The 14,641-nt window shown below is 36.3% G+C and overlaps 1 protein-coding gene across 1 annotated transcript; it reads right to left on the reverse strand.

The window, feature by feature from the left end:
* Nucleotides 1-12,705: 12,705 nt before the first annotated feature.
* Nucleotides 12,706-14,385, reverse strand: LOC131653593 (aldehyde oxidase GLOX1-like). Its single transcript, XM_058923813.1, has one exon. The coding sequence runs from the start codon at nucleotides 14,383-14,385 to the stop codon at nucleotides 12,706-12,708; it is 1,680 nt and encodes a 559-aa protein (XP_058779796.1).
* Nucleotides 14,386-14,641: the final 256 nt, after the last annotated feature.

Here is a 14,641-nt window from a genome sequence, read left to right on the forward strand (position 1 = left end):
GCAGTGTGTTTTCTAGTCTCTACCATAATTTTTGAAAGATCACTAATTTCTAATAAATTAAAATTTCTTTTCTCTAGAACAAACATCCATGATGCATTTTCAAGTTGATTGTCGAGTTCCATAAGCTATATTGAAAAAAATTCTGACGGATAAAGTCGAGCTAAATTAATCAATTTTTCCTTGTCAAATGTGGAAAATGAATCCCACGGACTTAAACCACTTATTTTCTTTTAATATCAAACTTTTTTTGTAAGAATTTTAATATCAAACTTGTGAGGTCGTTAAACTCTCCTTGCATATTACTTGCCCCATCATATTCTTGTCCATCAACTGTTGACAAGTTTAAATTTTACTTTGCCAATAATGACTCTAGTGCTAACTTTAAAGACATAACACTTGTATTTACTACATGGACAATGCCAAGAAACATCTCAATAATACATTCTTTCTTGTCTACTTAATATAAAACAACAACCATTTTTTCTTTAATTAAAACATCTCGAGATTCATCAATTAAAATAGAGAACAAATTATTGTTAAGATCATTAGTAATAACTTTTGTGGTCTCAGAATCAACAACTTTCATAATATCTTTTTGAATGATATGTGACACTAATTTGAGATTTTCAGAGATTTTTTCAATATTTTATCAAACTCTTTATTATGGTTACAAAGAAATTGTAGAATCTCGGGAAAATTACATTTATTCTTTGAATTCGCCGATTCATCATCACCACAAAATGTCATTCCCAACTTTAATAAAAGTCTAATACAATCAACTGTTGCAGTTAATTGAACCTTATATTTCCCCTTGATCAAGTCAGATTGTTTGTTGATAGCATCTCCAATATATTGTTTTTTTATTCATTAGTGCATTATACTTTCTCCAAGCTTGATCGTGAGCACTATTAGAATATTCAACATGGACATTGAGGCTATCTTTCTTTTTTTCAATTTGAAAATCCCTCGGTCACAAATGCATCCCAACATTTGTATTCTCCTATCTAATATCTCGTAAGGTAACGACATAAACAAAACCCAACATCTTTTGCTACACTATATTCCAACCAATTACCAAATTCAAGAAACCAACCAGGATTGAACTTACGTAAAGACGTACCAAATTTTCGTTGTGGAAAATTATACTTCTTTGGTTGGCAAGACCCTTTTTCTAAATAAACTTTTCGAATTTCATCTCGATCATTTGGATGATAACATGTCATTTAATTCCCTCTCTCAAGGATTGACGAGAAGATTATCTAAATAAAAATCTATTCTTTTCAAAGATGGCTCTAATTGTCGTGCCGATGTATTTTCCACATCATTAATTTGTCGAGACTCTAATGTTGATTTTCTTTAAAAATATTTTTTCATTTCTATCACTTAAAAAATATAACGCTAATTAGCTACTTGATTCTAATACAAATATAAGCATAAGGATAAAAATAAAAACATGAGACAAAAATATGAAATCACAACATACAAAAATATACAAAACAAAAAAATGGAAGAAAAAACTTGATTATTGTCTTTTACTCAACTTTGATAAAAGATAAAAAAAAAAGATTTAAAAGTAGGAGACTTGTGAAAAAAAAGTTTAGAAAAATAGTAATATATAGAAGAAAAAAGAAGACAAAAAATAAAAATGAGAGCAATATGTTATTGTAATATACTGATTGATTCTTACTTAGAAAAAGTTATGCAACTTCCTCATATCTTTTTTAATTTTCATTTACTTTTTAAAATTTTAATAAAAAATAATATAGTAAAATTAATTGTCAGATTTATGTTTCATAGAATTCAAAGTAAATGGGTAGTTAGCCTGATGACGAAAAGATCCACAAAGTTTTTCAATTCTTTGTGAGATATGTTCCATGAGCTTCAAGAGAACATTGTGTGAGTTAGGGGCCATCATTAGCCTAATGCCTCTATCTGTGTGTAAAAAGCTAGACCTTGATGAAATGAAACCCATCAACATCTCTCTATAATTTGGAGACCGATTAGTAAAATATCTGATGGGTATTTTAGAGGATGTGCCCGTTAGGACCGGGTAACTTTATATACCTATCGACTTTGTCATTATGGAAATCAAGGAAGATTACATAGTTCCCATACTCCTAGGTAGACTTTTCTAGCTACGGTTCAAGCTATAATTGATGTGAAAAGAGGAAAGTTGACCTTTGAGGTAGGAGATCAGAAGATTGAGTTTATCTTGTCAAAACTCATAAAGAGCCCATCATTAAGGGATTTTTGTTGTTTGGTCTCTATTATCGACGATTGTGTCAAAGAGAACTCATTATAGTCACATATGGTCAATGGTTTGGAAGCTTGACTAATAGTAGCCCGAATACGAATAATGAAAATAGTGAAGTGGCGGTCTATAGGAGGATATTGGACGAAAGTCCCACTTCCAAATACTAAAGCTTTGAAGTGTTCATGGCACAAGATAAAGAAAAAGCAATATGGTCATAAGGTAGAGCTGAAACAATTACTCCAGAATCTCATATATGAATTTTAAGATGAAGGGTCAACCAAACTGTAATAGTCAATGTGAGTTTAGGAGAGTCTGAAACTGCGCAATTGCTTACTGTCTTGAAGAAATACCCATAAGTCATAGGATACACCATGGATAACTTGAAGGGGTAAAAAACCTCTATGATTTTGTTAGATGATATAATCCCTCTAGAGAACACCATAGGCGGCTAAATTCCAACATGAAATAAGTGGTAAAGAAGGAGGTGCTGAAACTCCTTGAGTCTAGGGTAATTTACCCCATCTTAGACAGTAAGTGGGTCTGTCATGTTTAAGTGGTACCAAAGAAAAGAGGGGTAAAAATGATTAAAAATGACCAAGGGGAGTTGGTAGCTACTAGGACGGTCACGAGATGGAGAATATGCATAGATTATGGAAAGTTTAACAAAGATACTAGAAAATACTATTTTCCACTCCTATTCATTGACCAGATGCTTGAGCGTCTAGCTAAGCACTCCTTTTTTTTGTTATCTTGATGATTATTCGGGGGTTTTCCAAATTTCAATTCATCCTATTTACAAAGAGAAAACGAAATTCACTCGCCCTTACGGGTTTGCCTATCGACAAATGCCATTTGGGTTATGTAATGCACTTGCAACTTTCCAGCGCTGCATGATGCCAATTTTCTATAATTTCTTAGAGGATATCATGGAGATGTTTATGGAAGACTTCTCGGAATATAGATCTAGCTTTACTAATTTCTTAGAAAATTTATAAAAGGTCCTTGAAAGATATGTTAAATTCAACCATGTACTAAATTGGGAATAATGCTACTTCATGGGGAAGGAAAGCATAGTCCTTGGACACTTGGTGTTCGAAAGAGTAATAAAGGTTGATAAGGCTAAGATAGAGGTGATAGAGAAGATGACACCTCCCACCACTGTGAGAGAAGTCATAAGTTTCTTAGGACATACTGACTTTTATCACCAGTTTATAAAAAACTTTTCTAAAATTTCTAAGCCTCTAACCAGATATTAATAAAATATTTTGAGTCTGATTTTAATAAATAATTCTTTGAATCCCTCATAAATTTGAAATAAGCATTAATCTTTGCACCTATTATGCAACCTCCTTATTGAAGTATGCCCTTTGAGATCATGTGCGACGCCATCATCTACACAGTAAGCACAGTGTTAGGCCAAAAGAAGGACAAGAAAATGCATGTCATATACTATTCTAGTAGGACTCTGGATGAGGCGCAAATTATTTATTCTACCATATAGAAAGAAATTTTGGTCGTGGTCTTTGCTATCGATGAATTTCGTTCCTACTTAGTGGGTTCAAAGATAATTATCTATACACACCATGCGGCCATTAGGTACTTCCTGAGAAAAGAGGATGCAAAACCAAGGCTCATTAGATGGATCATGTTGTTACATGAGTTCGATATTGAAACTAGAGATGAGAAAGAAACATAAAATATGGGCGCCGATAACTTGTCTAGATTAACTGGCCTTAGGAAGCAATATTTTTTTTCTTGATGACTTTTTCCTGAATGATAAATTCTTTGTTTTGATTCCAAAAGGAAACTTCATGGTACACAGAATTTGTCAACTACCATGCTAATAGAGTCTTACCTCTGCATTTGAATTATCAACGTAAAAAGAAATTCTTTTCAGACCTCAAGCATCATTATTGGGACAAGCCTTTACTTTTTCTTGAGAGGCGCCGACAGAATTTTCTAGAGGTGCATCCCAAAAGAATAATTTTAAAGTGTAATTAACCATTGTCATGCTTCTGCCTACAGTGGACGTGCAAGAACCGAGAAAAGTGTGTCGATAATTCTACAAGCTGACTTTTATTGGCCCAACCCCTTCAAGGATAGCCACTTAGTCATAAAGAGATGTGACCAGTGCCAACTTACTAGAAACATTTCCAAGAGGAATGAAATGCATCTAAACAACATCCTAGAGGTTAAGATATTTGATGTTTGGGGAATATATTTTATAGTACCCTTTCCATGATCTAAGGGGAACTAGTACATACTCGTAGCCTTAGACTACGTGTGAAAATGGATTAAGACGATTTTCTCACCAACAAATGACACACAAGTGGTAATTAAAATGTTCAAAAAAATAATTTTCCCGAGGTTTGGGATTCCTAGATTAGAGATAATCAATGGGGGATTGCATTTCATTGCTAGAAAATTTGAGATCTTACTAAAGAAGTATGGACTAAAGCATAGGTTTGCAACACCCTACCATCCCCAAATGAGTTGCCAAGCTGAGGTTTCCAATAGGGAAATCAAAGCTATCTTAGAGAAGATAGTCTCCCTCTCTAGGAAGAATTGGGTCTCTAAACTCGATGATGCGCTTTGGGCATACCAAATTGCATAGAATACCCCCATTAGTACAACCCCATTTAGGCTCATTTATGGAAAATCGTGGTGAAAAGGTGTCCCTGTACGGAGCAGTGCAGGTGTGGAGCAAGTCAAGATGGTCGTTTACGGTGAATGGTCAAATATTGAAACGCTAAATTATTGGGGATGTAGTAGAACATGGAGAAAGTTTGTCCTTGAAGGATCCGCCTTAACTGTTGCACTCAAGGACAATTGAGCTTAACGACTTTAAACAAAGTGCAACGTGGGAGGCAACCCACCGTTTCTGTTACTAATTTATTTGTTTTCATGTGATTTTGTATTATGGTAATTAAAAGACTCACAAGGAGGGAATTGAACTAATCTAAAGACTGGAAAAGTTAAGAAAAATCATATACCAAAAACCATACTGAAAAAATAGGCCAAAACCCCAATAATAGAAAAAGTCCATATAATTTCTAAGGGGATGCTACAGGCTATAGCACCCCCTTAACCCAAAACTCCTAGCGTGCCATATAAAGAACAAAAGCCTACTATGGGCGGCCGTAGCAGGTCCCAGCCTCCTAATTTTCATTTTTTTTAGAATCTCTCCAATTCCTTGGCCCACTCAACTTTATCTCATCCACTTACACAAAATTAACCATCATAAACCTCACCAACTCAGATTTTTCACCTTATTTTTCATTAAACTATATCTCTATGTGTGTGTATGTGTCTGCCTCTCTCTCTCTCTCTCTCTCTCTCTCTCTCTTCGTCTCTCTCTCTCTCCATCTTTCTTCCCCGTAATTCTCTCAACCTAACTCTAAACACTCCATTGTTACACAAACAAAAGCTTTCAAATTTACCACTCTCCCTACCTCAAAAACAACTCTTTCCACAAAAGCTCCCCAAAATTCCATTCTAAACACAAATCATAAACCAAAAACTTTGAAAGTTTATTCCTTTTGCAAGTTTATATTCCTGCAAGTTTATTTTCATTACAAGGTGTTGTGAACTCAAGTCTCCATCATAGCTTTTTTTAATCAAGTTGTTTTTATCTTCAATTTAGGTTTTATTCACTTATCATTATTACTATTATTTTCTCTTAATAATGTATGAAATTGTGATGCATGTTTTAATTGCTTTACCTTCGACTAGGGGTGAATAGTCCACTAGAGACTAAGGCTCTATTTGGTAAAAATAGAAGTTGGATGATAAGCTAGCTGATAGCTTATAGCTGATGATTGATGGCTGATGACTGATGGCTGACGACTTTTAGCTGATAAGCTAATTGAAGTGTTTGGTAAAATTAGCGGTTCAATTAGTTGATGAATTAAAATAACATAAAAGACATTTAATATATAATTGTTTTATTTTAAATTAAAATAAATCATAAAGGATGGTAGTGGGTTTTAATTAAAATAATTAGGGTAAAAGTGAAAAAAAGAAAGAAAGATAAGCTATAAGCTAAAACACTATTTGAAATAGCGTTGGAAAATAAGCTATAAGCTCATAATGAAAAGAGTGTTACCAAACAGGTCTTTTATTGTCATATGAGCTTATAAGCTATAAGTTATAAGCTATAAGTTATAAGCTATAAGCTTTAAAAGTGTCTTGCCAAACAGAACCTAATGGTCATGAGAAATGTTTAATGACATATCTCAGTTGAAACTTCTATTATTTGATTATGAGAAACCAAGTTATGAGTTATTCTATAATTCTGAATTTTTAAAGTACATGCCTTTAATGAAAGTAAAAGCAAATTAGGTACTTATCATACAACGAAAGTTTATGTTTCGATACCTGATATCGAATTTCTAGACAATTAAGTACGAGATGACGAAAGTGTCCAGGACTCAATTGAGAAAATATCATCTTTATAATTGTGCAAAATCGCTCTCAGATAAACAAATCGAACCGATGAAAGTGGATGAAGTATTTATCTGAGACAAGACATCACGCTGATCAATGTAGGAATTGTCCATTTTATATATTTTCTATAATTTAGCTTGTTTCTCGTAATAGAACCAGAGGTTCAAATCTGAGTATGTGTAGACAAGGATCATGTAACCAAGGTCCTTCTCTTTTATTAGAACTTTATATCCTTAAAATTTTATCTGTTTAAACTAAAAACCTTAATTTTTGATTGTTTTAGCTACACATTGATAAGATAGAATTTTGTAATCATTCAGTTGGTCTATGATGTTTGGTAACTTTTTATATTACTTGACATTGTGGAAAGCTTGTGGTGTGTGAGCTAATGGACCCTTAGTCGCAGTAGTTGTCTTGTAGGTGCACACCTTGTAGAATAAATTGAAAAACATCCCAAGTGAAGGCTTCTAAGACTTATGCTCGACCCACAACTAGAATACCTTCATGTAAGCCTAGGACACCACACGAAGCTGGGAAAGGGGCAACCTTTAAATATTTCAATATGACCACTTCAAAGTCAGAGGAAGGCAGCCACAATCGTATCCTAGTAAACATGCATTTGTAAAGTGGGAATGAGAAGTCGTCAAAAGACTTGCATATTCTCTTTTCGAATCCATGAGAAGAACTGGAAAGTCTAGAATGCCACCGATCACGACGCCAATAATATCTATTGCTGTCTCAGTACTCATAACAGATAGGGTACCCACCACTTCTACATCCACCCAGCCGTATTTAACTATATAAGTCAGCTCCAGTATCATTACGTCTCTCTAGGGTAGATAGTCGGCTTTATAATGCTTCTCTGATGTGATCCAAGAAACTACATTGGTCCTACATCGAAGTTACAATTGGGTCCTCACTTTGGCATTGCTAGATTCATGGTCATTGGTTCTTAGGTAAAGTTGGTGAAATCGTCAGCGTGTTCCCTCATCCGCTTGATAGCTTGTGTTTGCTCATCAGTTAAAATAGGAGGGGCATAAGGACCTCAATACAATTACCCTATTCTTCGTCATCTGATAAAAGGGATTCAAAAGAATTAAATGAAGAAGCTCATTCATCAAGGGAGTTTCAATATACCTTTTTCAAATAAAAAACTTAAGATAAGGATATAACTTTTGGACCCATGCAGTCGTGAGCAAAGGAAGGCAGATGAGAATTAAGGACCCCATTCCCGCATCTGAAGAAGTATCGCTCTCAGAATCATTCACTAGGTGAACAATACTGTAACTCATATTTGCTAGAAAACATGAAATACTAAAGTTAAAAGCTTGAGTTTAGAAGGGTACCTAGTGAAATGAGATTGATGAAGCAAGGTAAATGAAGAAATATAGATACCTTGATCAAAAGGCTACACTTAATGATGAATGCTTAAAAGAAGGAAGAGAAGAAGATCTTTGCTAATAAGAGTATGTATGAATTAACTTGAATGCCAAGGATTGAGAAAAGTTTCCTCGTGACTCAACTCCCACTATTTATAAGCAAGGATAATTGATCGGCCTAGATTAGCAAGGAAAAGGAGTTACAGAATCAATATATGGATTTCTCATTGGAAATATAACCAAACTCAAGTGCACTTGAGTAAACTATATGCAACGCCGTATACCCTATCTAGTCGCGTCAACCCACATGTCAAAAGGAAGCAGTGAAATGTTTTAGTGATAAAAATGTATTTTATACGCGTGCTCCCAACTACTTTTTCAACTAACTCCAAGTGAATCGCATCTAGTTCGAGTTAGACAACATTCTTAAAGGCTGACCACAACAACCAAAGAGAACCAAACCCCATCCTTCTAAACATGTATCTAAGGAAGTTCTAATTAACTTTATCGTAAGCCTTTTCAAAATCAACTTTGAATAGGAGACAAGGTTTACCTTCCTTTTGAGCAAAATCCATCACTTCATTGGCCACCAAAACACCATCTAAAAGTTGCCTACCCGGAACAAAAGCACTTTGGCAATTAGAGATAATAGGATCTAACACCTTCTTCAACCTACAAGCCAAGAGTTTAGAGATAATTTTGTAAATGCACCCAACCAAGCAAATTGGTCTATAATCATCCAATCCTAAAGGATTAGCAACTTTAGGAACCAAAGTCAAAAAAGAGGAAATAATAGATTTGGAAAGATGAGCCCATAATTTCTTAATAAAGTAAAAAGAATACCCATCCGGACCCGGACTCTTCGAACCATCGTAACTCCAAACCGCCTCTCTAATCTCCTCCTCCGTGAAAGGCTTCTCGAGAAAATCTCTCTCCACCGAGCCCAACCCCTTAAAAGTTATCCCATCCAACACCGGCCTCGACACCTCCGGTTCGACAAACTTCAATTTAAAGAAATTTCGAACTTCTTCCGTCACCTCTTCCACCGATTCCACAAGCCACTATTAGAGTTGATAGGACCAATATGATTTCTCCTCCTCCTCTCTTTCATAACACTATGAAAATACCTACTATTTGCATCTCCTTCGTTAAGCCACCTTAACTTAGATTTTTGAATAAGCATATTTTCCTTTATCTTTAAATTCAACCAAAAATGACTACTAGCCTTCTTGAGATTTTCCACATCTATTATCTCTCCATCTTCTTCATCCAACCCGTCGTTCATTCTCCTTACCCCCTCCTCAATTTCCAGATCTATCTTACCAAAAACCATTTTATTCCACCACCGAAGTCTACCTTTAAGAATCCGAAGTTTCTCCTTAAGAATGAAATTTCCACGCCCCTCCACTTTAATTTCTTTCCACTCTTTCTCCACAAAAGGAAGAAACTCCTTGTTAGAAAACCACTCCTTGTTGCAACAAAAAATTTTCGGGCCCCAATTAGCACGATCTAACACCAACCAAATAGGACAATGATCCGAGATGTCTCTCATACCGCTAAATTTCCCCACCATACCCCAATCTCTAATAATTTTATCCGCCACCAAAAATCTATCGATTCTACTTTTAGATTTACCGTCACCACTAAACCAAGAAAACTTCTTACCTTTAGAAGGCACATCCACAAGACCACTATCATCAATAAAACTAGAGAACTCCCTCCATTCGGAATTACTACCCACCATATACCTCCCAACTCTTTCCTCCCGATTCTTTACCGCATTGAAATCCCCTCATATCAACCATTCTCCGTCCACAAACTTATTCTTTAACCTCAAAAGCTTCCGCCAAAGAACTATCTTTGCTTCCAAAGAACAAGAAGAATAGACATTGAACACATAGTATACCGAATTGTGCCACTTTAGTTTGACTCCCAAATAACCCACTCCTTGGAAGCTACATAAAACCTTCACACTACTTTCTTTCCAAAGAATAAGGAGACCGCCCGACAAGCCGATAGAACTCGAGAAAGAAAAGCCTATATCTTCAAACCTCCAAAAACTTCTAGCCAAAAAATCAGAGACCGAAATCAACTTAGTTTCTTGGATAAGAAAGACATCCGCCGACCCCTTATTAATAATGTGACTAATTCTTCTCCTCTTTATTCTACTACCTCCCCCTCTAATGTTCAACGAACCTACTATCATCAAAACTTGGAATTAGACACCTTCCCTCCTTCTTTTCTAATTCTATCCTTTAGCTCCATTTCCTCTAACTTTTTTTTATAATCCAACTTTGTTTCCTCCACCACCACACCAAGATTGGAAATAGCCAAAAGTAATTTGTCCCCTGTGTATGAATTCAAGAAATTCTGAATCCTAAAATTACTCCTCAAAATAATTGAATCCTCAGACTGGAAGCCATAAAAAATGCTCCCATTGCTATCTCCTCCTTGAAACCCCTTTGAACTACTACTAGTAACAGCATTATTCGTTTGACCTCCAGAATCATCCTCTTTACTCCTTTTTTTAGCTTTGACTTTCTTAATATATGAGGGCCCCACCAGCTCAGAAAACTTTTTAAATTTCACACTTTTCAACTTCTTCCTTCTACATGATCCGGAACCTATCCTGCTAGCATTTAATATCACTTCCGTACTAGGCACATTGGTCTCTAAAGTGGCTGAAAAAGCGGATATAGGGTCTGCAGAGCTTTCCCCACTGCCAGCGTTACACGTCAAAAGCTTGCTATTTTCCACAGCATTATCAAAACGACCTTCACAATTCTCAAGAATAACTTGCTGGAGGATAAAAGAATTGTTATTATCTGGTGGATAAAGTGTCTGGCCCACTTCACCATCTTCCAACGGATCTTCTTCGTCATCTTCCTTCGACCTCCCCGATCCAGAAATCTCTGCTAACATATCGTCTCCGGAACTGTAATCTTCGTCACCTACGCTGCACTCATCTCCCGACCAACACTCGTCCGAACTCGATGAGCAAACCGCCTGTGCTTTCTTCCCCTTGTCTCCTTCTCCTTTGAAATAGCCTGGAGAGTCTTCCGTCAAGAGTAAAACAAAAGGGGCACCATCTATAACAACCTCCAATTGAGGCTGAAGACGAAAAGAGGACGGGACTCTCACCATGATCCTCACCACATCCAGACGGATCTTAGTGACAGCATCAGAACAAATGAAAGAACCAATCGAGTTGCCCACTAGTTCAAAGAAATCATAGCTCATTGCGTGACACGGAATACCCTAAACTCGGAACCATTGTTTCCACCAGCTAGATCCACCATTTAACAAGTCCTCAATCTCTCCATCCTCCCCTCCTTCTAACAAACAGAGATTAGGTCCCAAAGGAGACACTTTGATTTGAAAATAGCCTTCCATTTCAAAGGTAGATTGCATATTATAGGTAGATCCAAAGTGGAGAACTTCCCCTGTAAACGCCTTCTTGAACCTTGAAACCATTTCCTCTTTCGTCGAGAACACCAAACGAGAAACCGGAACCGAAGAGGAGCAACACTCTTTGTTAGCAACAACATCAGCAAAGGATTTACCACCAGACCCTCTCTGAAACGTCTCACCTGTTCTCACATCCTCTCTTCTGGATAGACCCATCTTCTGTTGGAATACAGCTTTCTTCGACGCATCTCTCTTGTTGCCTAACCCCTCGAAACCTCCTCCGCGTTCAAATCTAGGCGGATTTGCATGTATTTTCCTCCCCTCAATCATAACATTATCTAACTTAATCGCCAATCTCTGCAAATCATCCACCTCCACAAACCTAGCAAAACCAAACCTTTTCCCATACTTGTTGCGCCTAGGAGAAATCACCACTTCAACAATGTTCCCTATGCAAAACAAGCCAAAAATGTCTTCTGCTGACGATGAATCTGGTATTTCAGAGAAGTAAACAGACAAGAGAGTTTGCTTCACACTTCCAATCTTCCTGCCATGCACCGGAAATACCTCCCAGAAGTTAACTTGATTTCTAAATCCCCTTCTCCTCACAGTTTGCCAAACCGAACCCATACCTACAAAGAGCCCCAGAAGAAACTCAACAATTTGATCTTGCTGCTACTTACAATAAAAATATCCTTACTTAATGGCATGATAATTATCATCTAAATTTATATTTTTTTTAAAGCTACTACAATATTATATGTCGTTAATAATTAACTAATTTTGAAAAAAAATATTAATATGTTATATCTTAGTTTTATGATCCTTTATGAAAATTCAAATTTAAAATTCCTTAACGTTAATCCCGAAATAATATCATAACTTGAGTGGTAATTACCATATTTTCGAAATAATATGATGACTTTAATGCTAATTATTATATTATTAAACAGTCCAAACAATGGTAATAAATCAATTTGTGTATGTCATGAATTCTCATTTACCACAAACGTTTTCACATTGCTCTCAAAATTAATTTATTTTTAAAAAGTAATGTGCCGGAGATTATTAGATGACATATTTTATGAATCAACCACCCCTCTTTCTAATAATTTTAAAAGCATTAAAATTATTATTTAATTCAAATACAATCATACAATATTAAAGAAAAAAATCATAAATAATTGAAAGAAAAAACAAATATGTGAAGAAAAAAAATCATAGTAATTGGATCCAAACACCCTCACTTGGAACTTCTTGATGAACCACAAATAACAAATAGTAACCAGGTGGTGCAAGATTGGATGAACATGGCATTGCAACTTCAACTTGGCACGTTGATGTAGATGTCAATTTCCCAGCAACAACATTATTTGCTGTTTTCACATGATCAAGCACTAATAGCCTCTGATTCATCGAGAAAGAATGTGTATTAAAAGACGGCGCCAACATTGTCACCGACACTGAATCTATCGCCAATGTTCCCTTCACCTGAAACCGAATCTTCAAAGTTTGAGCATATTTCAATCTCGTTTGTGACTGAGGCGCAGGATATACCATTATAGGTCGTATATCATTATATTGAGGCTCTAGATACGAAGGTGAAAAAGTTTCTAACCGTAACTCCGTTGGAAATAAAACATTGCTAAAATTGTAAAATTCATGAGGGTTACTACCAGCAACAAGAACCCTACCATCACGAAGCAAAATGGCACTAGAATGGTACATTCTAGGAATACCTGAAGGATTTTGTAACTGAAATCTCGAGTTTATAACATTATTTGGTTTATAAAGAAATGGATGTAAAATCGGGTCACGGCCGATATTCCATCCCGCAGCACCGGAGGCTGCTCCGTTGATTAACAAAACATTGCCGTTTGGAAGTAAAATCATGTCACTCATGACTCTTCCAAGCGGCATTGTTTCCATAATCCAAGATGGATTCGGGTCGGTTATTTTTAATCGGGCGCATGTATTCAAAGCTCTCATAAATTTACCACGCAATGATAGTAGATATGAACCTTTTGGAGCTCCGCCGCAAATCAATACCTCGGCTTCGATGGAAGGATTTTGTAAGTTTCTTAAAGGTAACAAAACAGCAGAACCGGTACTAGGAAAACTCCGGGGATCTTCACCTGGGATTGATGGATATGTTTTAACAACAACATTGTTGTTATAATCAAACAAAATAGCACGGTTATTTGCAAAAATGAAAAGATTGCCATCTACATTGAGAAACACAAAAGGGTAAAGATTGTTCTCAACACCGGGGTTATTCGTTTGTGCAAGAAAAGGTAACATGTATGTTATCTTCTCCATACGATGTTTCTTAGGATAAAACTCGTAATTGAATTCCTTTCTTCCACCTACGATAATTTGTCGTCCATCTGGAAGAATGTGAGTGGTTGCATACCATCTTTTAGCTGCGAGTCCATGGTTGAATTCATGCCAATCACAAGTAGGGCATGGATTGATTGTTCTAACGGCGAACTCTCCTCTACCGGATCCGCCGGTTTGGATAAGAGTGCCGTTGGGATTTACAGCACCAGAGGAACACCAGACGTCTGTTTGGAGGAAAAGCGGTCGGACTGCGTTGGAAGCGACGTCGTACTCGACGGAGTGCGCGGTGCAGTCGGTTTTAAGCCTTTCTTTTAAGTTAACACGGCATCTTCCATTTGGTAAGGATATATTTGAATATCCAAAGTTAGTGCGGTCGTAAATGATGACACGGTCGTTGTGGAGTAGTTGCATGTGCATGCCTACAATGCCGATGTTATGGTGTACGAGCTGCCATTGTCCACCACCGGAGATTACCGGTGATGGTGTGGCCGCGGTGGCTATTTTATTACTAAGATTGAGAGTGATAAGAAGAAGAATAGTGAAAAGTGAAGGAGTCATGATATTGTTCAAGAGTTTCTGTGACAGTTGCTAAGGTTTATATGAAGGTTAGGGTTGCGGGTGAAGAGTGCTTGGACGCGTAAAGATGATGTTTTGGTAGCTGTAAGAATTAATATTAATAAATTGCTATTTATATTCAAATGCGTTAAATTCGAATGTTTTATTTTTCAAAATAAATTACTAGGTTGAGAAGGGATTGAAATCCTCGACAGCATATATGTATATGTGCAGCCAATTTTGCAGCATTTTAATAGCT

This window comes from Vicia villosa, linkage group LG1, assembly GCF_029867415.1.
Source record: "Vicia villosa cultivar HV-30 ecotype Madison, WI linkage group LG1, Vvil1.0, whole genome shotgun sequence".
Lineage (NCBI taxonomy): Eukaryota > Viridiplantae > Streptophyta > Magnoliopsida > Fabales > Fabaceae > Vicia > Vicia villosa.